Raw genomic sequence first — 25,300 nt, 5'->3', positions numbered from 1 at the left:
TTGTTTGCTCTATGGAGAAGATTTGGAATCAGATAGTGAAGTTTCAGTAGTAAAATTAAACGCTTGTACATAGGACTTGTGCTGTGTTTGTAAAAAGTTATTTAAAAAACGATTTTGGGGTAAATGGATGGCTTATATTTTTGAGAAGAAATTAATAGTGTCTGCCTCTGTAAAGAATTGTATTTGAATGTTTTAGAATTATGTCACCTGCGTTATCTCAAATTAGGAAGCAGATTGAGATTTTTTCTTGTTGGTTTGTGGCATGTTTTTTGGAAATGCTTGATATTAAAATATGCAAGATAGAGGAATTGTCTTTTGTGAAATAGTGAGGTTTCAGGAGTAAAATTGAATGCTTGTACATAGGACCTGCGCTGTGTTGGTAAAATGTTATTCCAAAAACGATTTTGGTGGCAAATCAATGGTATTTACATTTGGGTCATATTTATGATTGGCTTGTGCTGCAGGTACATCACTTTTGATATGGGAAAAAAATGACGCACCGGTGGCGCAAGGCTTTCAAAAATAAGGCCCTGAATTTCTTTGGTGTTGGTTTGTGGTATGTTTTTTGTAAATGCTTGATATTAAAATATGCAAGATAGAGGAATTGTCTTTTGTGAAACAGTGAGGTTTCAGGAGTGAAATTGAATGCTTGTACATAGGATCTGCGCTGTGTTGGGAAAATGTTATTCAAAAAACGATTTTGGGGGCAAATCAATGGTATTTACATTTGGGCCTTATTTATGATTCCTTTGTGCCGCAGGTGCATCACTTTTAACATGGGAAACAAATGATGCACCGGTGGCGCAAGGCTTTCATAAATAAATGTATTTACTTTCACTCACTGCTCTTTTCATTCCCTCCGTCATTGCTGTTCCTTTTCTCTAGTTCCGTCACTACCTGTCATTCTCCATCCTTTACTTTCCTTCCTTTTACTTTCATCACCCATTCACATTCTCCCAGAACCTCTGCTTTAGTCTTCTTCCTCTTTCTTCTCTTCTTTTGCTCCCTTATTCATTTTCCTTTTCTCAGTTACTACCTCTTACACCTTTTCTCTGTCTTACTATCTATTACACAGTCCCTGTGTATTCCTACCTCTAGCTTTCTTTCTCTTTACACCACTCTCTCTGTCCCTCTCCTTATGCTCACTCCTTCATTATTTTTTTTTTTTTTTTGGGGTGCGCTAACGGGACGCGACCCGGTACGCGCACCGGGGCGCGCCCAAAAATATGCGCTTACCGGTGCGCACAACGGTACGCGTACCGGGAGCGCTCAAAGGCAAAAAATTAAAAATGAAAAAAACCATGAACAATATATATAAAAAAAATAGTATTACATAAATATACAATATAGGATTCATTTTAGAAACTATTACATTTCATAGCTATAGAAATTTGCTATTAAAAAAACAATGAAATTCACTGAAAAAACCATAGGTTTCACGCCAGTTATAGTTAGGAATTTGCATTTAAAAAACCTATTAAATTCACAGAAAAAACCATAGGTTTCACACCAGGTATAGTTAGGAATTAGCATTTAAAAAACCTATTAAATTCACTGAAAAAACCATAGGTTTCACACCAGTTATAGTTAGCTGGAAATTTTACTGACACAAAACCAATGAAATTCCACCTTATAGTTAGTTTGACTCACTATAACTTGCGCATGTAATGCACTGCTGATGACATCACATATTACATCACTCATGACATGGTCAGTGACATCACTCATGACATCACTGATGACACCATCCTTGTGACAGATTGGCAGACCTCCTTTCACTGTAAAGTAACCCTTGAAACATATAATCAAAAATAGAAACTAACATTTTCAAAAAAGTGGATATACCCATACCAGTTACAACAACCAATTCAGTAATTCCACCATCTATATACACATCCACTCATTCACCAACAGTTCTATATAGTCACTCATACATATACTCGCTCATCATATGTAGTGATAAACCTATACATCCTGTTACACACCGACAGTCATCAAAAAGTTACTCACACACATATTCACACATGCAAATAAACTAATAAACATCCATTTATTAACATATACAGATATACACACACTACCACCTTACTTCTAAGGAAACTTACACATACTTACTCTCTTAAACAATCACTTATAGAAACACATACTTATTTAAACAGGAACTGTTTCAATCTCTCACTCTCACATATACTGACTTATATATATCAATACTCACATATACTAGATTAAAACATATGTAGTTACTGATAAAGACACTACTGAGGCAGTCATTCACTCACTAACACACACATATACACACTCATCCACCCATACAGTCCTGCACCTATGCTGTCTTCAAAAAACATATAAACAGTGAGTCAGTCATTGATGCCTCTATATGCTAAGTAACAACCCCACCAAACCATACAGACACTCATTCTGATACTAAAAACATCTAATAACCCATATACACACACATGTAGCTACTCACCAACCCATGTAGCCATTTATACACAAAGTGAAACACTGATACAAACATTTAAATACTTAAACATTACTCGCTAATATATGTATTCACTAAGATACACTTAATAAGCCAGTTAACCAATCGTTTAAAAAAAAAACATTCATTAAGACAATAATTTAAACATTTATTCTTCCATCGACCTTTACATATTCATAAATAAAACAATTTAATTTTCAGAAAGACACACATTCACTGGATGGTGTCATCAGTGATGTCATGAGTGATGTCACTGACCATGTCATGAGTGATGTAATATGTGATGTCATCAGCAGTGCATTACACGCGCAAGTTATAGTGAGTCCAACTAACTATAACGTGGAATTTCATTGGTTTTATGTCAGTAAAATTTCCAGCTAACTATAACTGGTGTGAAACCTATGGTTTTTTCAGTGAATTTAATAGTTTTTTTAAATGCTAATTCCTAACTATAACTGGTGTGAAACCTTTGGTTTTTTCTGTGAATTTAATAGGTTTTTTAAATGCAAATTCCTAACTATAACTGGTGTGAAACCTATGGTTTTTTCAGTGAATATATATATATATATATATATATATCTCAAGTTTACATCTCAAATTAGTACCACCATGATTCAATTTTTAGACGTTGAATCATATGTCTCAGATGATAAACTGCATACCCGACTCCACAGAAAGCCTACGGCGGGCAATTCAATCTTGCAGGCAAATAGTTCACACCCAGGTCATCTAGTCAAAAGTATTCCGTACGGGGAATTTCTGCGTATACGTAGAATTTGCAGTTCCAATTCAGATTTGGAGTAATGCCAGAATGAAGCATATTTGAGATTTTGTGCAAGAGGCTATCAGACATCCTTATTACAGGAAGCTTTGAATAGGGCGAATAGCATGAACCGAGAAGAGTATCTCACTTCCACCAGTGCCAACAGGATACAGATTGGGCAAGAGTTGACAAAGGAAGCCCCTGATAAGGTTAGTTTAATCACCACCTTCAACAGTGAGGAAAAGAAGGTGAGGGGGATATTGAAAAAGCATTGGCCTTTGTTAACCCTTTCGATGCTCATGACGAGCTCAGCTCGTCATGATGCACAGTTGAGCTGTGCTGATGACGAGCTGAGCTCGTCATGAAATGATGTACTAAAGCATTTTCCAGCACAGGAGGGGAAAACGCCTAGCAGCCAAGGTGTTAAAGACCGACATCAGTGTGGCACCATTGTTACCAGATGAACCAAACATAATTTTTAGAAGAGCTCCCTCAATGAGGGATGCTCTGGTTAGATCCAGTCCCGAGGTCATCATAAAGAAAAATTGGTTGTCAGACAAATCTGGGTTTTATAAATGTATCTCCTGCAGAGCATGCACATTTGGTATTAATACCAAAGAATACTGCTCTGCATTTGATCCTGTGCCTTTTCAAATGAAAGGGCATTTTACATGCCGCACTGATTTTGTGGTCTATGTGCTCCAATGTACTTTTGGGCTAAAGTACATTGGGAGCACCAAATTACAGGCTTTTAATTGTATCCTCCAGCATTTAAGGGCAATTGTAAATTCTGATGAAAACTACCCAGTTGCACGCCATTTTGGTCTGGTCCATAAGAAAAATTTGAACGATCTGCAATACTTCATTATTGATGCAGTGCCTAAAAACATCAGGGGTGGAAACAGAGAGAAATTGTTAAGACAACTGGAAAGCAAATACATTCTGCTTTTAGACACTAGGATTCCGAATGGAATGAATACAGGGGAGGACCTGCATTGCTTTTTATAATTATGGGTCAACAGAAGAGTGGCAGACTTCTGGTTCCTGTTTTAGTTGCACCCCCTTATTCCTGTTTTTTGTATGAATCCAGTGTTACCTGTTCCCTATGCATAATCAGCTATGTAGCTAATTGCTATTCTATCTTTAGAATTATCCATCTAGATTCTCTAGGATATGATGTGGCATTGTAGCATTGCATCTGGATTTCTATTATGTTGACACGTATGCCATGAATTGATTTATTCATTGAATGTAAAGCTTCGTTAGACAGCATTTTGTGAACATAAATATAGGATGAAATGTGCACTAGGCCATAAGCTCCTTCTTTTGTTAATAGCTGTCATCATATCAAGTTTGTTATTCCGTAGCATTCTGTGCTGGTAGTAGAATTGTTTTATAAATTCATTATTACATGTAAACCTGCATAATCGGCTTAACATGCAACACCACATTGTCCTCCTTTATTATTAATCAGCCAGTGACCCATTGAATACAACTGAGGCAGGGATCTACCTCCGTGCCACGGCTGATTTTGCACTTTGCACTTTGCACGTTTGTTTGCACGTTTTTATATCAATTTTTAGCACTTGCACTTTAAGAATTCTGGGGTTCTTTGCCAGTAGTAATTCCATCCTATAGTACATAAACCGTTTTAAACCTGGTATGTTCTGCGCAAATGGTTTAACAGCCATAAATTCTAGAAATGAGAATTGTACATTTGCGCTCTCCGTGGTGTATTATAAATATGAACTATATTTGTTTTTACAATGTTGTGGAGAAAAAAATAATATTTTTACTAAAAAGAACACTCGGATTAATTGTTAAAATGATATTTTGTTACCATTGTATTTTCTCTATGTTTATGGATGGGTAACGCCCCTTCTTTGTCAATTGTACACAGTATTTAAACACCGGTATTGGTTCCGCTAGTCATGTGATCAAGGCTACTGTGATGTACCCGAAACGCATCATGCTGGTGACAAGGGGTCAATAAACTTCCTTTGAAATCTACTCGTAGCGCTGTGGAGTGGTCTGTACCTGTTTTTTCTTTGTTGGGATACATTTCTGAGAGGGAGGCGTAGCAGGAGTTTGAATCGTATATATATATATATATATATATATATATATATATATATATATATATATATATATATATATATATATATATATATCACGCTCCAATTCCTCCTCATATGCGAGAAAGACGACAGCACTCGGGGGTTACTTTTCGAAAAAGTGCAGGTTTATTTATTCCTTGCAGGCACCCTCCACAAACGCGTTTCGGCGTGCTGCCTTCGTCAGTGTGGTAACAACGTATGCATTACTAGGTGGATTTAAATAAGACATTCTCACTTTCAAATTGCAGTAATAGAAAACGACAGAGGACAACCCCACTGTGGTTGCTGTAGGCGCCATCTCTGAGTGTCAATGTGCACAACCTAAAGATGTTACACAGGTTAAGCAATGTAGCCCACAGATGGGCAAATCCATACAGGGCGTGGGTATACATAAAAATCATACTGTTCAAGACATAAACAGAATAAGAATAAAGCCGTGGATCGGCTAGGGTCCTCTATCTAGTATATCAAATAAAAATCCACCCATATACTGCACGAAAATGCCATCTTATGTTACCGAAAGAAGATCATAAGATCATTATGCTGTACAATTCCATATCTCAAGTTATATTCGTACACATTGTTGTGTGAGTGCATTCATGCAAGCCATGAGACACAACAATGTTGAAACCTATGCATGGATAAAAACTAGACACAGGAACTACCTGAGCGTACAGACCGTGCAGAGATGATGAGATAAATCATACATTTTCACAGGGTAATTGCATCTTACAATGTGAGACAAACAAACAGATAAGTGCGTCGGCATACGTCATGTTCAACTTCTCATTCCAGCCACAGTGAGGACCCTGTATATATTCTTTGATCACCTGGAATGTGTACTCCAATCTTCCCAAGACATTTTGTTCTAGCAGGGAAAGGTTCTGTCCTACATATGGCCTGTATACACTGTAAACGGTTCTATTTTCCCAGATGGAACGCCATCTCCTCCCCCGCATTCAAACCCCTGGGATGCTTCGTGGAAAGGTCTATAATGAACCTAGATTCCAGTCTGCGGAGTCGTCTCAAGCGATCTCCGCCCCTCGCAGTTATGGGTATGGTATCTAGACCGTAATACTGTAATAATTTAAACACCGGTATTGGTTCCGCTAGTCATGTGATCAAGGCTACTGTGACGTACCCGAAACGCATCATGCTGGTGACAAGGGGTCAATAAACTTCCTTTGAAATCTACTCGTAGCGCTGTGGAGTGGTCTGTACCTGTTTTTTCTTTGTTGGGATACATTTCTGAGAGGGAGGCGTAGCAGGAGTTTGAATCGTATATATATATATATATATATATATATATATATATATATATATATATATATATATATATATATATATATATATATACTTTACAAACGACATTACACCGGAAAAAAACGGCAGGAAACTCCCTATTGCATGCCTCAAGTTCACACCCACATCACCTAGTGAACAGCATTCCCTACGGTGAAATGCTTAGGATAAAGAGGATATGCCGCACACACGAGGAATTACAGCTAGCCCAGAAACAGAGCAAAGAAAGATTCCTAGCCAGAGGCTACACTAAACAAACTATAGATAGAGCCATAGCGAAAACAATGTTAGTTGAGAGGGAAACTTTATTGGTCAGTAAAACAGATAAGTGCGATAAACAAAACAAAGAACATCAGGCAAGCCAACTAAATTTGGACGAAAAGAACTTTCGCTTGATCCTAGGATACAGCAAACAACATAAGACGATACAGAAAATCATTCAAGATGAATGGCCTACAGTATTGAGTGACCCAGTATTAGGACCCCTGCTCCCGCAGAGGGTGTCCATTACTTATAGTAGGTGTCCTGCAATGAGAGATTGTCTAGTTGTATCAGATCCAGAAATTATTGGCAAACCTACCTGGTATCAAAACCTGAAAGGTTTTAAAAGATGTCCCACATGCAAAGCCTGCACACACGGCATAAACACAAAAGCATACCTCAGCCCCTTCAAGGCCAAACCTTATATGATTAACAAGATGCTGAATTGTAAAACAGAATTTTCTGTATACGTGTTAACATGCCCATGTGGGTTAAACTACGTGGGGTCAAGTAAATTACAAGCACACGTTCGAATACTTCAGCATCTTCGAGCCATCACGAATATGGATAACACCTACCCGGTGGCTCGTCATTTTAGAACATTCCACTGGTCAAACAACAAAGGGTTAACATATTACCTTATATATGCAATTTCCCCAAACAGACGAGGATGGGACCGTGAGAACAAACTAAGGAGGTTAGAGACGAGGTATATTTTGCTGCTGGATTCAAAACATCCGAATGGATTGAATCTTACAGAAGATTTATATACTTGTCTATCCTAGTTAAACATGAGATAAAACAGCTTTCAATATGGATAAGACAACCAGCCATCTGATCGTTAGAAACATGAGATTTATTTGATATCCCATAAAAAAATACACTAAAATTAAATCACCAGATATACATGAATAACAAAACGGTGTTTTAAGTTGTAAATAATGTATATATGCATTTTTATGACCAAACGGGGTACAAAAGATTTTAAAATGTGTAAATATTTTATGAATGTGTTTTAAAAAATGTTTATAAATGTTTATAAAGGTGATTAAATATGATTATTTGATGCTTAAAGGGATACCAAGAAATGTCAATATATGTGGCGGTAATGCACAAGTGGGATAAATAAGACAGATGTGTAATGATATAAGCCGATTAGTAATGTTCAAAAGTCAATAGCAAGTGCAATGAAGTTCCAATAACTACAAACGTAAATAATGAACAAAAGGAAACTATGTATGTGTAAATGGTTTATGGAACGTTGAGTATAAAGCTGAATTAACTGGTGATAATTTGGTTTGTAGAAAAGGAGAACAGTAAATGAAAAGGATTTCTTTTAATAGCACTATCACTTACAAGCACTTTATTGTTGAATGTTGTCATGGTAATTGGAGAGACAAAAAATATAACTAAAGTAACAGGTTAAAGGACAAATGTATTTTACAGAAATTTAAAATAACATCAAATATAAAAAGCTAAATGATTCGCATTTTTATAATTTGTATAAAGTTGCACGTAAAGTTTTAAAGCGTATTTTACGTATAGTTTGCACAGCAACTGACAGCCTTAACCGATGTTACAAACCCAGGTATTATACGATGATTGTAGTATGTTTTCCATGTCCATGGCAAATTGTCATCACGTGATTCACATTTTCTGAAAGCACTGTCACTTTAAATAGCCTTCATGACTAAATGAATTTGTCGAGTGAACAAGCGGCGATCGCGCCGCGAAACGCGTCTCTGACATCTGGCTAAAATAAAGAAATAAGCAGCACGATAATCTTGGGTCCGTGTCCTGTGTGGCTCCTGCGCGTGATTTAAGACGTGGCGTCTAATACAGGATTTGTGATATATATATATATATATATATATATATATATTCACGAACTCCGTTCCCCACACGCTGCAGTTTTCCCAGACGTGGGGCAAGAACAGACACAGACCACAAGGTAGTAGATGCCGGTTTATTTCAGTGCTGTCGCCATAACGTTTCTGCTCTCAACGAGCCTTGATCACATGATCATATATATATATATATATTTTTTTCTTTTTTAAGCATGTGTATGCATGTATACCTATATATTTATTAATTTCCATGTAAACACGCCCATTGCCACACACTCTTCTGGTAGACATTTTGAAGTGCCCATAGTAAATAGACTATCTTCCCCTGTGAAACAGTAGTAAACAGCAGTTTGTACGACATTGAGTTACTTGTTGAAGGGGGTGTAAACCTACTCAAGCAGCAACCACAGTCCTTATCAGTGGGAATTCACAAGCAAACCCCAAATTAACCTGTGCTTGACCATCTGGTAGCTTGGCACAAAAGCTGTCAGGCTTAACTTAGAGGCGATTTGCATAGTATTTATGCAGCACTTCAAACAATAATAAAGTGAAATATAACGCAAGAAAAATACCATATGAATTTAGAAAACTAAAATAAAATGTAATAAATAATTTAAGACAAAAACCACATAAATCTAATTAGTATACCCTGAGACATGCAATTTTAAAGTTTAATTCAAAATAGAAACCAAAAAGCACATAGTGCCAACTGTGGTTATCTGGTCGGTCTGGACAGGTTCACTATCACAAGTTCAGGCAGACCACAATGGAGCACGGGCTTCTTTAGGGACCAGGTTAGGCCCGCTGAACAAGAGTACCTTAAATCCTGGTTGCGGAACGATAAAATTCCTTGCATTGAGTTGAACTGTGCAGCTTCAAGGCACTGTCAGTGTGGAATTTGCTATGCAGCAATTGTTGATAGGAGCTTGAGATGCGAGGCGCTGCATTGTTGTTGAGGAAGTCACTGGGGCTGGCCAAGACTTGGATAGATATGCATCGGTGCTGAGATCGAGATGCGCCTCTCTGGCCTGTTGCTGGGGCTTGCAAGAACTTGTACCAAGATGTGTAGCACTGCGTCAACCATGAATAGTATGTGAAGCTGTGGACCTGCTGTTTTACATTCATTGCCTGCCACAAACTACCTGAATTGGGGAAAGAGGCCTGTTGATGTAGGAAGGCCCCACTTGCGAAGGTCAGGGACCTCGTGACCCTACAAAGGCCATATAGATCACATGCAGGGAAACACAAACTAATTTTTATTCGCCTAAATTATGGGTAGGTCTGTAATTGGGTGCCCCATCAATCATTCCTTGCATAATGATCTCCGCCTGCATCGCGCCTTCCACGGGGGAGTCGTGCACCTGAGCGGACTCCCTTAGAGGAGGGAAAAGTTCACAGGCTCAGATCTGTCTGAATCACAACTCTCATTTCTCTCTCAATTGCACATTTTGTAAATCGACAAAATACTTGTGCATAAATCAGTTTGCAAATATGCATCAAATTTTGAGCAGTGGAAAATAATTCAGTTAATCTACTCACTGCCAAATTATTTTCTTCGAGCAGCTATGGATGGGGTAGAAATGATCTTAAACATGCTTTCGACTCCAGGGCAAGTGAGTAATATATTACCATATTACCAGTGACTAACAAATATACAATTTTTAAGGTAAAGATAAATGAAGTACTAAGAGATATGGGGCACAATTATCGCGTGAAATCATCCTACAAGTCAGTCTTAAGTCTTAGTAAAGAACAAGGGGGCATATTACCAACAACTAGCGATAATTTTTGTCTCTAACTTGTTTAGAGACAAAAATTATCGCCGCACATCGGCGATTTTTATCGCAGATAAACCTTGCTATTAGCAAGGTTTATCGCAAATGCGATAAAAAACGGCCGCAATGCATGAATATCGCTGAAAAGTCAGCGATATTCATGCATTATCGAGCAAATGCTCTTAGCCATGTTATCCACCTCCCATTGGATAACATGGCTAAGAACTGCTCAGGGCAGGTGTTAGCTTTTGGAGATATTCGCGCTTAGCGCGAACATCTCCAAAAGTTGGTAATAGGAGATAGCGATGTTAGGGACTGTTTCCAGTAGCTAACATCTTGGCACGCCCACTTTGCATGTCATTAGTGATAAATATCACTGACATGCAAAGCGGGGCCCAAGATGGTCGCTATCTCCTATTAGCTGTCACTAACTGGTGTTAGCAACAGCTTGGTAATAGGGAGATAATTTTATCTCCGCTTTCTTGGCTTTTAAAGCCAAAAAAGCGGAGATAAACCCCCTTGATAATATGCCCCAAGGTATTTATCCATGGTGCTAGTGTATACAACATGTGTGTGGAGCTTTGTGCCCCAGTGACTTACAGGTGAAGAGGTATTGGAGCCTGGAGTGCAGTAATGTCCATGCCGGCATGGCCCTTCAGGCTGGGTCAGGCCGACTGTGCTGCAGTACATGCCACGGGCACATGGTTTGCAGGATGCTAAGTCGGCAATTCCAGTGGCATCAGAGTAAGTACCCTAGAAAAAAGGAGACAATCATGAACTTCTTTACGCGTAAACAGTAAACAAGAGGAGTCCAGTTTCTATTTTCGACTTTTGAGACAAGAAGTGTAAATAGCTATCTATCTTTATGCTCTTTTCACATTAAAACCTTTGCAACCGTTGTCCTGACCAAGGGTGGCAAGGAAGACAGACGCTCCTGAACAAGGGTGGATGAAAAGGTGGAAGCTAGCAACATGCTACCACTGGCAGTTTCTCCCTCACAGTTGGAACAAGAGAATGGTCCACTCTAAAAGGAGCACCAAGAGTTTGCACCCCAGTTAGGCAAATTTGCCAAATGTTTTGGTATTTCAGCCAATCAGATTCAAAAGAATTGCATTTCAAGCTGGCCCACTACTACCACTATTTCATAAAACTAGGTGTAAAAATGTAGAGACGAACATGGTCTGCTAATACAACACACCAAGGAAACACCAAACTGTCCAGGCTCATCTTTCCTTGCCCTTTCCACTTCTTTTGTACTCCTGAATTTGTTTTGTTCCTCTGCATTCTCCTATATTCGCACTTTTCCAAACCAGTTAGCCTTCTCTTACCATCATCCTCTCCCTGTTCACTGCCTCCATATCATGAGGAGGAGGGTACTGATAATAAAGGAAAAACTCTGCAGTGTTATGTGGTTGAAGTTGTGATTAAACAAGGTAGACGAGACCTTCTTATTTTCACTCTCCTTCCATGACCCCTTAACCCCTCACCCAAATGAAATTTGTTTTTCCACCTTGAATAACCTTCCAACTCTACTGGCGTCCTAAATAGAGGTGGGTTTAGCTGGAAAGGTTGAAAGGGTCTCCACTGCAGTGTTACGATGGTATGCTATTTGTTCATGAACCCTATTCCTCGTAATGCTACCTCATTCCTTTAGTCCCCCATCTCTGTCCACTACCACCTATCCCACTATCTTCCCCTTCACCCTACATAAGCAACATTCTTGTAATCGCCCAAATATCACACCATCCTCTCTCTTCCATACTAATCTCACTATCCCGGAAATCTTGAGGAATATCATTAAAAGAATCCAACTTTATGCATTCAGGCACAAAATGGAAGAGGGCGTTCGACATGTGGAATACCTATTTGAAGTCATTTTTAAAAATTCCTGAAGAGCAACAGCCTAGGTCTCATGAACAAGATTTAGATAACGATTCATTTGCATTATTTGAAGTCTATTTAAACTGGCTTTCAGGCAATGTTTCCCCTAGTTACCATATGGCTCTCCTTTCGCTCCCCAGCGCCAAGCTGTTGAAGTGCACTGCTTTTTGTTTTCTCCCCAAACTTGACAAGCTGACAACTGCAGAATTCTATCGGGCCACTCACGTACCCGCTGACTTCCGTTTTTCGTTCATGGAAAATATTTGGTCCCACAATTGTAAGCATGAATGTACCCAGACCTCCAAACAAAGTGAATTAATTACTCATTTGTCAGAATAGATTTTTTTGATTCCCCTTCACAAAAATGTGAAACTGTTATCTTTTCTTGCTTCAGTAATCTATATATCAATGTCGTTAGATCACACTGACATCTATGTCTATGTGCAACTCTGAAAATTAACTTTAACAAGGACAAGGATTTTCCCTGACCTCTTACTTCCAGTCTCTACTTCTTAATGCCCAAACAACTGCACATCACTACTTAGATCAGTAAACTGGCAGTCTTCACCAATAATTCACTAGCTTCACTCGCCAATACTAGCAACTTCTTCAGTCTGAAATCACTCACCTTACGCTAGGACTGTGCAAACCGCATTGGATCTAACTCGATTTAAATTAGCTACATTAATGCACCGTAAATAAACAATGCATGTAGGCACACATTATACTTGTTTTGCAAATTGTAATGAATCAAACAAAAATAGCACTTAGACCATCGCCACCATGTAAGCATCTGTGTTCATTCCCAAAGTGTATGAAAAATGAAAAGCAAGTATCATTGAGCCAGTATATAAGAGTAAGAAAGTCGTTAGTTAGTATACGTATTTCATTCAAGACTAGGCCATGAAAGGAAGAAGCCAAGGAAACATTCTGAAAACACGCTAGTAGCACCTTGGTGGGTAGCTGCTGTATGGACATATAGCGGTTGTCTCTATACTGGAGGGGAGCAGCTTGTTTAAATGCTTGTCTCAAGCTGGTTTTGGATCCTGGCATGGTGTAGTAATTTATTATATTGGTGTCATAGAAAGCTTTGCAATGTAAAGTACGTTTAGGTATTGGCAGTGTAGGCTGAGACAGAATGCCGGGCTGATATGTTGATACCGGTTGGAATGGTTTCGGGCTAGTGCAGTCAGTTGTAGTACAAGGCAAGAGTGGGTATTGGCTTGTGGGGCTGGAAGCATGGTACATCACATCACCATCACAAGCAGTAAAGTTTACCTTTTTGGAGGAAGGTAAATGCCACTTTGTCAATGACGAAAGCATGTTAGCTTTGGTCCAAGGACAGTGGCAGTGTAAATGTGTTTGATATGCTGATCTCGTAGACTGAGATGTCGATAGTGGGGATTAGTTTGCTTTATTGGTACATTGAACTGTTTCAGTTTCATGTGTATGTATTTGGTTTGAAATTATGTACTGCCTTATATAGAAAACTCTGAGCATCTTACCTCCAACACAGGCATGCTGGGGTTAATCGATTATCAAAATGCCAAACTAAAATGCACTCAATAGTCAAGTAAAACCACACAAAACCCTTGAAGTCCCTTACCAGTGGACATGAGATAGGCAGGATGCTGCCCGCTGGACAGTATTGTCCCTTTGGACAGGTAAAGGACTTTGCAAGACTTGTCTGATTGCAGAATGTTCCTTCCAAACACTTCTGACACTGAGCTTGGCCACGCAACTGCACAGAAAATTAAGGAAAACAAATTGCAAAGGAAAAAAGGTACATATGAGTCTGGAGAAAACTATTGAAAACAATTCCAGCAGCAATTCACATTGTAGAATCCTTTATCAGCAAACACATGACAAAGTAAACAGTCATTGACATAGCCAATAGGTCTCGACTTTGGGACCTTATAAGTGTGTAGCCACAGCTATTGGCTTCGCCAGTGTCTTTACGATATGGTGTAGAGCAGTGTGGCTGCTGTGCAGCATGTTGAAAAGTTATAATAAAAAAGCGTTGTATTTTATTTTAGATACAGCCGATTTGAACGTTGTCTGGTACAGGAATCTTCCGCACGCCGCCATTACCGGCAAGGAGGAGCCACGGACACGCCCACCCCTGGTGGCCACGCCCACCCCTCGCCAAGCCCATAAAGCGCGCTCTGAATACCAGAGCTGCACTCTGCCCGAATCTCCTGAGGCGGAAGCCGGGAGCGACGCTTAGACTAAAAATTGAATATTGGTTTTAAAATTGTCTTTTCTTGTGACTTTTAATTCACTTTTGCGAGCACCCTCCAGCACCTACCTGAATCACCAAAAACAGCCGATTTGAACGCTGTCTGGTACAGGAATCTTCCACACGCCGCCATTACCGGCAGCGAGGAGCCACAGACACGCCCACCCCTGGTGGCCACGCCCACCCTTCCAACGTCCCTCCTCCCCCATAAATCATGTGTCATTTCAGGCAGCTCAGCGGACGGGCGCAGCGGGCGCGCCGTCAGCGCGCCGAAGGCGCGCCAAAGGCAAGCCCATCTGGGCCCGTCCGGGCCCAGCCGGCCCCAGGCCCAACCACTATGCCCATTTCTGCCAGGAAATGCCTGACTTATCCCCGGGACAAGCTTCTTGCCTTAAAAACCCAGAAACACCCATCTTGCACGCGCACCCTGACGGGTGACAACCCATTCACCAGGTGCAACCTCTGCAACCCGGTCGGCTCGGATCCGGCACCTAAGGGTTTACAACTAGGACTACTCAACTGCAGGTCGCTCGTGAAGCATGCGCACGAAATCAATCTCCTGATCGCAAACCATGCCACAGACATCCTGTTTCTCACTGAAACGTGGCTCACCCCCAGCAACGGCCCCGATATAGTCCTTACACTCCCTCCCGGGTACCTCATCTGCTCGCTGAATAGACCAGAGGGTAGAGGAGGTGGACTAGCCATAATTTACAAGGATGTCTTTACCTGCAGAACCTCGGACGCCAACATCAAGGGATGTGAAAGCTGTCACTTTGCCATACAAATCTCCCCAGTGACTTCGCTGTCGGGAATTCTGGTATACCGCCCACCGGGCCACCTAGCCGAATTTCCGAGCAAAATCATCGATCAGATCACTATTGAGTGCACGTCCTCCTCCAACTACCTCCTTCTGGGGGACCTCAATGTCCACTTCTTGGACCCGGTTGACAAGCAGGCGACAGAACTGCTTCAGGACATCACCTCCACCGGCCTTGACTTAAAAAATCCACAGGCCACTCATGAAAGAGGGCAACTGCTCGACCCCATATTTACAAACATCCCGGACCTGAAAACCCAAGACCACGTCCCCCTCCCTTGGACCGACCACTTCCTGGTCCCCTTTGTATGGGCTATCAACATTCCGCCCCCGCAACCCTCGAAAATCAGAACCCGTACTAGACGATGGCATAAACTGGACCCAGAAGAATGGACAGCCAAACTATCGGGAAACATTCCCGTCCCCTCTCAAGACCCCATAGTCGCGGACAACGACTTCAACACTTGGGTCTCCCAATCTCTTGATGCCATCCTGCCAAAAACCAGCTCTCTGAAACGCACCAAGAGAGTCAACCCATCCCCCTGGTACACCCCCGAACTCAACCTTCTGCTCAAGACCTGCAAGAGGAACGAACGACTTTGGAGGAAGGATAAAACAGCAGAGAAAAAAGACTCATTCCGCACCTCCGTAAATGCCTATAAAAAGGAGCTACGTAACACCAAAATCGTATTCTACGAAAGCAGAATCAAAAACGCTGCAAGCTCGGCCCACAAAACCTTTGCCGTCCTCAAAGAACTCCTTCACCCCCCTGACCCCCCCTTCAAACCTCTTGACCCCAAAGAAGCGGAAAGCAAATGTACCAATCTTGCTAACTTCTTTGACGAGAAAATACAAAAAATTCTCGCGGCCATTCCCCCCCCCGAACCGGGCCAACCGGCTCACACGGACTGGGACCCTACCAGCCCCTCTCCTTCCCTGGATGCCTTCGGGCCAGTCAGCACGGAAGAGGTTGTGGCAACTTTAGCCTCTATCAAAAGTGGGTCCCCCCTCGACCCCGCTCCCCTCCGCTTCCTGAAAACAGTGACCAGCACCATCATCCCCCCCCTTACGGCACTGATTAACTCTTCCCTCTCGCAGGGCATAGTTCCCGCCAGCTGGAAAGCGGCAGCGGTCAAAGGCCTACTAAAAAAACCCTCGTTGGACCCACAGGACCTCTCTAATTATAGACCCATCTCCCTTCTCCCAGGAAATAGTAAGATCACCGAAAAATTAGTGAACAAACAACTGTCACTTTTTCTGGAGAGCAACAACCTACTAGGGGTCTCCCAGACAGGGTTTCGTCCAGGCCAGGGCACTGACATCGCCCTCCTGGCAGCAGTGGAGAAGGCCAGAAGCATTCTGGACACGGGAGGATCAGTGGCAGTGGTCCTCCTGGACCTCAGTGCGGCCTTCGACACTGTGGACCATCTCACCTTACTCCAACGACTGGGAGAAATAGGAGTAAGGGGTACGGCCCTGAAGTGGCTAAAATCCTTCCTTGCAGGCCGTTCCTTCCAAGTCTGGGAGAACGACAGCCACTCACCCGTCATCCCCCTCCACTGTGGAGTACCGCAGGGCTCATCCTTGAGCCCTACGTTATTCAACGTATACATGGCCCCACTGGAGAAACTGGTAAGTCCGTTCAGCGTCTCAATTGTCAACTACGCCGACGACACCCAGCTGGTGGTAACCCTCTCACACCCCCATCACTCCCCCTCTGACCTTCACAGTTGTCTCACCGAAGTTTATCGCTGGATGAACCTCTCCTCACTAAAGCTAAACGGCTCAAAGACCGAGATACTGATGCTTGGCCACAAAGAGACCTCCTTGCTGCCGCACCTCTGGCCCAGCTGCTTGGGTGATCCCCCCGCTCCTAAGGAAGAGGTCAAAAGCCTAGGCGTTTGGATCGACAAAGACTTGAGCTTCAGAATACAGGCAAAAAAGACGGCAGGAACATGCTTCGGACTACTTAGAGCCTGTAGAAAGATCTTCCCCCTGCTCCCTGCGACCGCCAAGAAACTCCTGATTCAGGGCCTTATCTTGGCGAGACTGGACTACTGCAACGCAATCTACCTGGGAGCTACCAAAGCCACCCTCAACACCTTGCAGAAAGTCCAGAACGCCGCAGCCCGCCTGCTTACTGGCACTCCCGCAAGATCCTCGGCTAAGCCAGCTCTCCAGGCTCTCCACTGGCTCCCAATCAGAGAAAGGGTTGCCTTCAAGGCTCTCTGTCTTGCCCACAAAACCTTGAACAACAACGGCCCCCCTCTCCTCAAGGAATTTATTATCCCCTACAAAACGGAAAGGGCCCTCCGATCCAGCGGAGAAAACCTCATCACAGTCCCCAGAGCTAAAAAAGCCAGAACCGGTGGCCGCCGCTTTGCGGTCCACACGGCCAAACACTGGAACAACCTCCCACGAAGACTGAGGACAGAACCAAATCTCTTCCAATTCAGGAAATCACTAAAGACTCTCCTCTTTCCTCACCCATAATTTCCTCCTCTGCCGAAACCAAAGGAGACTCAGGTTTAGCGCCGGGATGCTCCAGGGTTACTGCGCGCTCTACAAAACCTTTAAATAAATAAATAAATAAAACAAGAAGATATTATGTAGAACTGAACGACCCTATTAAAAAAAATTAACAGAACAAATGTATTCTAGTTTTTTGTTCTTGTAGAAGATTATAAATTGTTTTATGTAACATTTCCCATAGACTGATTTAGACATGTATGATTCATGTCTCTTTATATTATAAATGTGTGTGATTTAATGTGCTCTGACACCCAATTCTATTATGAGTAGTGCTAGAAAATACATGAATGTGAGAGAGGGGCTAGGAAGAGATGAGGGGCACTGTTGGAGGGTGGTAGTGAGGGAATCAGTTGAGAAGGAGGTCATGGGGAGGTGGATGAGGCAGCAAAAAGATTGTAACTCAGTGAGCCACCAGCAATAAAGATGGGCCTGCTCGTCCTGGTGCACAGAACTTTGCAAACACAACTTCAGTCAGGATCCGTGCCCATTTTCACGATAACCACCGATTATAGAAACGAGCATCATGTAAGTTCTGGATCAAGGTCAAGCACAATTTACTTTATTTATTGAATGTAGCCCTAATCGCTGAGGAGCCATGCGTGTTATATTGAGCATTTCAATTATATAGCACAATTAACATTAACTTTGAAAACTGCATATTTGTGCCACTTGCATAAGTAGTACCTGGTTCCTCCCGGTAGGGTAACAACTGTAGAAACAGAAAAAACCTGAAAAGTTGTGCTTCTAGATTTTTTCAGTATGACAGGAGGAGATCGGTTGTTTCTTATGCTTTCGGTGCTCTGGTTCAGTAGACTGGTGACTAAGCAAGAGAAGGCCTGTTGTGTCGTCTTGGTATGGACATATAAAAGAACCCCACCCATTTATTTGATAAAGGCATGTTTAAATGGTTAAGTTAGTAAACAGGTCCCAGATGCATACTTCATGCGCACATGCATGTGCTAAAAGAGTTTAAAAATAGAGGAGAAAGAATTGAGTTACTTCAGCCCTAATTTTAGCCACATAATGAGGCTGCCTGACTGACAAGAGGGAAAGGCCCAGGACATTTTACCACCAAACTGCTCTTCATGTTTTTTTTTTTTTTTGTAAGACTTTATTGGCAGTTGTCAATTACACAGTACATCATTCGCGTGTTCAAATATCGGTTGCCACGCCATAGTCATTTTGGTGTTTGTAATACACAGCTATTTAGCCGACAACCTTCTGGTCCGGCAGCATGTAAGTATATTGTGTTCGAGACATTCCATCAATAGATAAAGAAATCAATTGTCTTACTTTTTTCATATTTTGTTTAAACCAAAACACAGACTCATTAGGAATAATAAACAATATAACAAGATATCTTTATACAGTCAATCGTTCATATCAGTGGGTTTTCCCTATGTACTATTCTATTCCTTTCTAGTGAGCTTCTTAAAATCCCCCCCTCTCAAGCCCGTATCCCTCCCAGTATTCTGTCAACGGGTATTTATCAATCCCCCAACTCAGTTTCCTCATCGGAGCTGTCTTCTTCCTCTTCAGGTAAAGGCTCACACAGATCACCTCTATACTTATTCCAATGTAACCATATCCTGTTCCATTTGCGAGGGTTGGCTCTTAATTTATAAACCGCTCGCTCGGTCACCATCAACCTATCCATGTGCTTGCACCATTGTGTCGACGTCGGTGCGTCCGCTGCCCCCCATTTCTGTGCTATATCATGCTTGGCCGCCATCGTTCCTATTGTCACCCACAGCTGTCCCTGACGTGTTAGATCAGTCTTCCCCCATACATTCAGCAAACAGACTCTCGGGTCAGGTGTGAGCGACACTTCTAGTGTTTGAGAAATGGTCCTCATGATATGTTTCCAGTATTCACTAATGATCGGGCATCCCCAAAGTGTGTGTTCCTCTCCGCAGCCTCTCAGACAATTTGGATGATCAGTCCTATGTATTCTGTATGAGGTAGTTCTGGTGTAATACACTCTGTGCAGTATTTTAAATTGTATCAATCGAAAGCGCGCCAACACTCCTGCCTCCCACAGGGATGCCAGTGCGGCATTCCAGTCTGTTTCGTCCATTTCCCCTAATTCTTCCTCCCATATATTTCATAGTTTAGTTAATGGATCAGGTAGGTTGTTTAGCAGCTTTCGATAAGTGAGTGGTGTAGCCCCTGTTTGTATAAAATCAGTGAGTAAGCGGTCTTCCAACGGTGACGATTCGGGGACCTTTGTCCCGGGCACCATGGCTGCCATTAATGCATGTCTTATCTGTATATACCTATAGGTCTCAGTAGGTCCTAGGTCATATTGTTGTTGTAAGAGTGAGAATGGGATCATGCCAGTACTAGTCCATAAGTCTCCCACTGTGGAAATTCCTATATTGTCCCATTGGGCGAATCCCTTGCTGTATCTCAGACACCCCAGTGATTTAGTGTCCCACAAAGGTGTAAGTTTAGTTATTACACCCCCCCACTTCAGTCTAGTCTCTGCCTTGTGCCAAAGTACTACCGTATGTTTCGTCGGGCCTATCAATTTTGCCATTAGACTTTTATTATATAATGGTGCCAGTAGACTGTGCGTGCCTAGCTGTGTTCTGTCCGCCAAATAAGCTGGGTCTTCTTGCGATGCGTGGATCCATTGGTTTATCACCTTGAGTTGGGATGCCCAGTAGTACAACTGTACATTCGGCAGTGCTATCCCACCGTCATACCACCCACGGGTGAGTTTTATATGTGCCACCTGAGCCGGGCGTTCTCCCCATAACAAACCTGAAAGTACTGCTGTCACCTTTTTAAAATATGAGGGTGGAACTAGGGTTGGCGTATTTTCCAGTACATACAAAAAACGTGGAAGTGCCTTCATTTTAAACAGGGCCGCTCTACCTAAAAGTGTCAATGGTAAATTTGTCCAGTATCTTGCATCTGCCTTTAAGCGAGTGAGTGGAGGTAACAGGTTTTGAGTTAAATGGATCGAGGCATCTCGGGCGACGTAGATTCCTAAGTATTTAAATGAGGAGTCTGCAATTGTCAACGGGCATTCGTTGGGTAGATGTGGCAGAGGACCTTTTAGTTCATAAATGACCGATTTCGACCAATTTATGGTGTAGCCAGAGTGGATACTATATGTATTGCATAAATCTAGTAATATAGGGATGCCAGTGGCTGGGTCGGACAGGTATATTAACATGTCATCAGCGTAGAGGGAAACTCTGTCTTCCCAGTGCTCCCCCCAACTCACCCCTTTCAGCAATGGAGTGTCTCTAATGACCGTTGCCAGTGGCTCTAGGACTAACGCAAACAGCAAGGGGAACAGTGGGCAGCCCTGCCTCGTTCCTCTGGCCAATGGTATTTCTCGTGAAATGTGTCCATTGGCCGCCACATGCGCAACAGGTTCTGTGTATAGGAGTTTTATCCAAGCGATAAATTTAGGGCCGAAGCCCATGTGTGCCAAGACTGCGAAGAGGTACGGCCACTCCACTAAGTCGAACGCCATCCTGGCGTATAGTGATAGAATGACTGCTGGTTCCGTCAATAGGGGGGCCCCCGCCAGTGCACCATGGACTCGTCGGAGGTTCAGTGCCGTGCTCCTACGGGGCATAAAACCGGATTGATCTGGATGGATCAGTCGGGTTAGGTGAGGTATCAATCTGGTTGCCAATGTTTTCGCCAATATCTTGGCTTCCGCATTGAGCAACGAGATTGGGCGGTACGATGTACACTCAGCGGGAGGCTTTCCAGGTTTCGGGATGGCAACTATAGTTGCCATCCGTTGATCCAGAGGCAGTATCCCTCGCTCCAAGCTATCCTCATACATGGCCAATAACGGCCCACTTAATGTGTCCACCATCGTTTGGTACCATTAAACCGGGATACCATTGGGGCCTACCGCTTTTCCTGTGTGTAGTGTGTTGATTGCTGCCTGTATCTCTTGTGTCATCAGGTCCGCCTCCAGTTCATCTACTGCATCTTGGGGTAAAGTCGGGGTGTGCACCGTTTGGAGTGCCAGTGTCGCATCACTCGTCGTGACTTCCCTTTCCGGAGTATATACTCCTTGAAAGTGGTCCGCAAGGATATCAATTATTTCTGATGGGTGCGAATGCAGCTGCCCACTCGGGTCTGCCAATTGTAGTATGGTCCTGCTACCCTCTTTTTTCTTATCCAGCCATGCCAGTAATTTACTGGCCTTATCACCTATGTCGTATACTCTAGTTGCCGTCGCTGTTATATTCTCAATCGTTTGCTGCCGCACATGATCATTATGCGCTTGTTGGCATAGATTAAGTGTGTGTAGTGCGTCCTCTGTTGGGTGTTCCATGTGTGCCACGTTTGCTGTTTCAAGGTCCAGTTCCAGCTCCCGCAATTCCCTTTGCCGCGTGCGCTTATGCCCTGTTATCGTTGTAATGGCATGACCTCTTAGAACCGTTTTGTACGCTTCCCATAGGGTAGTGGGGGATGATACCGAGCCAGTGTTCTCTACTAAGTAATTTTGGGATGCTTTTTTCAAATCTTTCCGGACATGTGGTATCTTAATATAACCCGGATATATTGGGTACAGCCATTTGCGAACCCTTCCTGAACTCGAGAGGGTTAGTGTGAGGGGGGAGTGGTCCGAGATACGCCTGGGCCTAATCTGTACGTCACTAATTGTAAGGTGGCCGTCCCCTAGTGTGAGAAAGTAATCTATGCGGGACAGACTATTATGAGTTGCGGAGTAGTAAGTGTACTGGCGGCCCTCAGGGTTGAGGTGCCGCCAAACATCCAACAGCCCTTGCGCCTCGATGAATTCGTGAAAACGGGACGGGCCAAGCGTGTGTGCTCGGGTCGTGTACCTATCTTGTGTGTTGTGCGCCACTGCGTTGAAATCCCCTCCCACTACTAGGTCACCTTCCGGAAGATCTAACAGTAATTTCCCTAACTCTGGTAGAGTTATTGCATGCAATGCTGGAGGAATATACACAGAAACAATGTTGAGTGGTGGGGCGTGGCCAAGAGCGCGATGTAAGAAGACGTGCCCGGGTAGAGCTCCGAGCGAAGCTCCCCTTCCACGGGCAATTCCTGTGCATTCGGGCCCAAACTCGGACCGAGTGCACCCGGGGACCTGCCCAGCCATCCCTAGAAATTTCAGGAGGATCGGAGTACCGGACCCTCCGACCGTCAGCTGCCGCTGCACCCGCCCGCCCAGGGCTCACTTCCGGTCGGCGGCCCCGTCTACCCAAGACCGGGGATCCGGCCCAACGAGGTAGGCCGCAACACATGTGCACTCCTCGGCGCGATCCGGAGGGGAAGGAGACCGCGCCGCAACGCCGGCCGCCCACCAGCGCTCCAGCCGTGCAGGGGCCCCAGATTCCACGGCAAGGCATACAACCCTGGCCCACGACAGGTGGTGAAATCGGCCCGCCCTGCCGACCGACCCTGGAGGCATCCTGCCAGGCCCTGTGAGCACCGGAGAGGGGGAACACTCGGACACCCGGGGGCCCATTTGGTCAGTGTTGCCCCTGGCTCCCGGCAGGCCACGGCGAGAATTGACCCGCTCTGCCCCCTGGACTCTCACACTCGCCCGCCGCCTTGTCACTGGCCCAGCAAGGGGGACGAGACAGTACCACAGCGCCCGGTACCCCCGGTGAACCCACGGCGCGGGGATCCCAGAGGCTACAAGCAGGCACGTCACACTGACCCACGGCGCCCTGCACTGCTGACCCGCCCTGCCTGCCGGCGCTGGGGACTTCCCGCCAAAACTGGCGGGAGCCGGAGGACGATCGCACTCCACTGCTTGGAGACCCGCACTATCGACGTCGTCCCTGGGCCTGAATGATCGGCGACGGTAACTGGGTGGCCCCACCTCCTGGACACCAGAACCCACCCGCTGTACAGATACAGCCGCTGGTCAACGTCGGACCCATCCAATACTGACGAGCCCGGCCCGCGCGACACACGGACCGTGGCCACGTCGAGACAGCCCATCTAACAATCGGCCTTACACCAGGAGACCTGCCTAGGCCCTCGCGGGTGAGACCCCAGAACAGCTCCGCATTCTCCACCTCAGCCAATCCGGCACTGAGCTCCGCGGTGCCCCACGCAACGTCAGGTGGCATCCAGGATCCCACACACCGCCCGGCACGGGCTGAGCTGACGGCCTGACCAGGAGAGGCTAGTATGCACAGGCCCCAACAGTGTTCACCGTGGAAGCCTGCCTGACCGGCTGCCTACCTGTGCTGACCTCCCACATGTCAGGGGGGACCAGAGCAAAGACCGGCACCGGTGGGACACTGGGCAAAGGAAAGATGGTGAAGAACACAGAGGCTGACCAAACCGCCTCCAAACTGGACACTATGCTGGCGGCCATGGAACGCCTGGAGGAATCCATGCAGCTCACCCGTACGTCACTGGAGAACAGGATCGATAAAGTGGCTGTGGACTTAACGCTCCTTCGAGCGGACCACAAGAAACTGTCCGACCGCACCACGGCCTTGGAGCAAACGATGGCGGAGACCACACCCAAGCTGACGCAGACAGATAAGCACGTCCGTGACCTACTCAACCGGGTGGAGTTCCTCGAGGATAGAGCGGAGGATGCTGAAGGACGGGCCAGAAGAAACAATGTACGCATAGTGGGCCTGCCGGAACGATGGGAACGGAGGGAGACTGCGGAACATATGGAGATCTGGCTCAGAGAGCTCCTACCAGAAGGCACACTGTCACCGCATTTTGTGGTGGAAAGAGCGCACAGAGTACCATCCCGTCCACCCCCGGAGGGCTCCAGCCCGAGGCCAATGCTCATGCGGTGCTGAACTACCGTGACCGGGACGCCATTCTCCGCGAAACGCGGAAACTGTCGGACATACAGGTGGACAACGCCAAGGTGATGTTCTTCCCTGATTACACCATTCAGGTCCAGCGCCGGCGTCAATCGTTCCTCGAGGTGAAACAACGGCTCAGGCGCCTGGCTCTCAAGTACTCCTTGCTGTTCCCAGCACGTCTCAGAGTGGTGGCGCAGGACAAACCCACTTCTTCGATACTCCAGAGGCGGCGGCGGCCTGGCTGGATTCAGGAGTGGATGCGAACTACGTACCTGCGCCGAAGGAGCAGCGCCGAAATCGAGGTACCCGCAGGCGGAGACAACGACACGCCTTGAGGCCCGGGTCGCCGACCACAGACGCAGAAATCGGACCCACCCCAGAGCAAATACTGATTGAACATCGAGAGGCCATCCGGAGAACGGCTGAGATCAGTGGATCACAATCGCCCATCCTGATCTCCAACGCAAGCCCAAGGTCACGCGGGAGC

General features: G+C 44.5%; 1 protein-coding gene across 1 annotated transcript in view; it reads right to left on the bottom strand.

The window, feature by feature from the left end:
• LOC147732424 (uncharacterized) overlaps positions 1-25,300 on the bottom strand; it is a 2,559,122-nt gene that overhangs the window by 1,834,058 nt on the left and 699,764 nt on the right. The window contains exons 29-30 of the mRNA XM_086954262.1: positions 14,035-14,169; positions 11,148-11,300 (exon numbers count right to left, since the gene is read on the bottom strand). Coding sequence (XP_086810388.1) covers positions 11,148-11,300; positions 14,035-14,169 — 288 coding nt within the window. The remainder of the gene's footprint in view (positions 1-11,147; positions 11,301-14,034; positions 14,170-25,300) is intronic.

This window comes from Lissotriton vulgaris, chromosome 2_1 (genome assembly GCF_964263255.1).
Source record: "Lissotriton vulgaris chromosome 2_1, aLisVul1.2, whole genome shotgun sequence".
Classification (NCBI taxonomy): Eukaryota; Metazoa; Chordata; class Amphibia; order Caudata; family Salamandridae; genus Lissotriton; species Lissotriton vulgaris.
The sequence above is the reverse complement of the archived record's forward strand: the minus strand, read 5'-3'. Positions and strand labels throughout refer to the sequence as shown.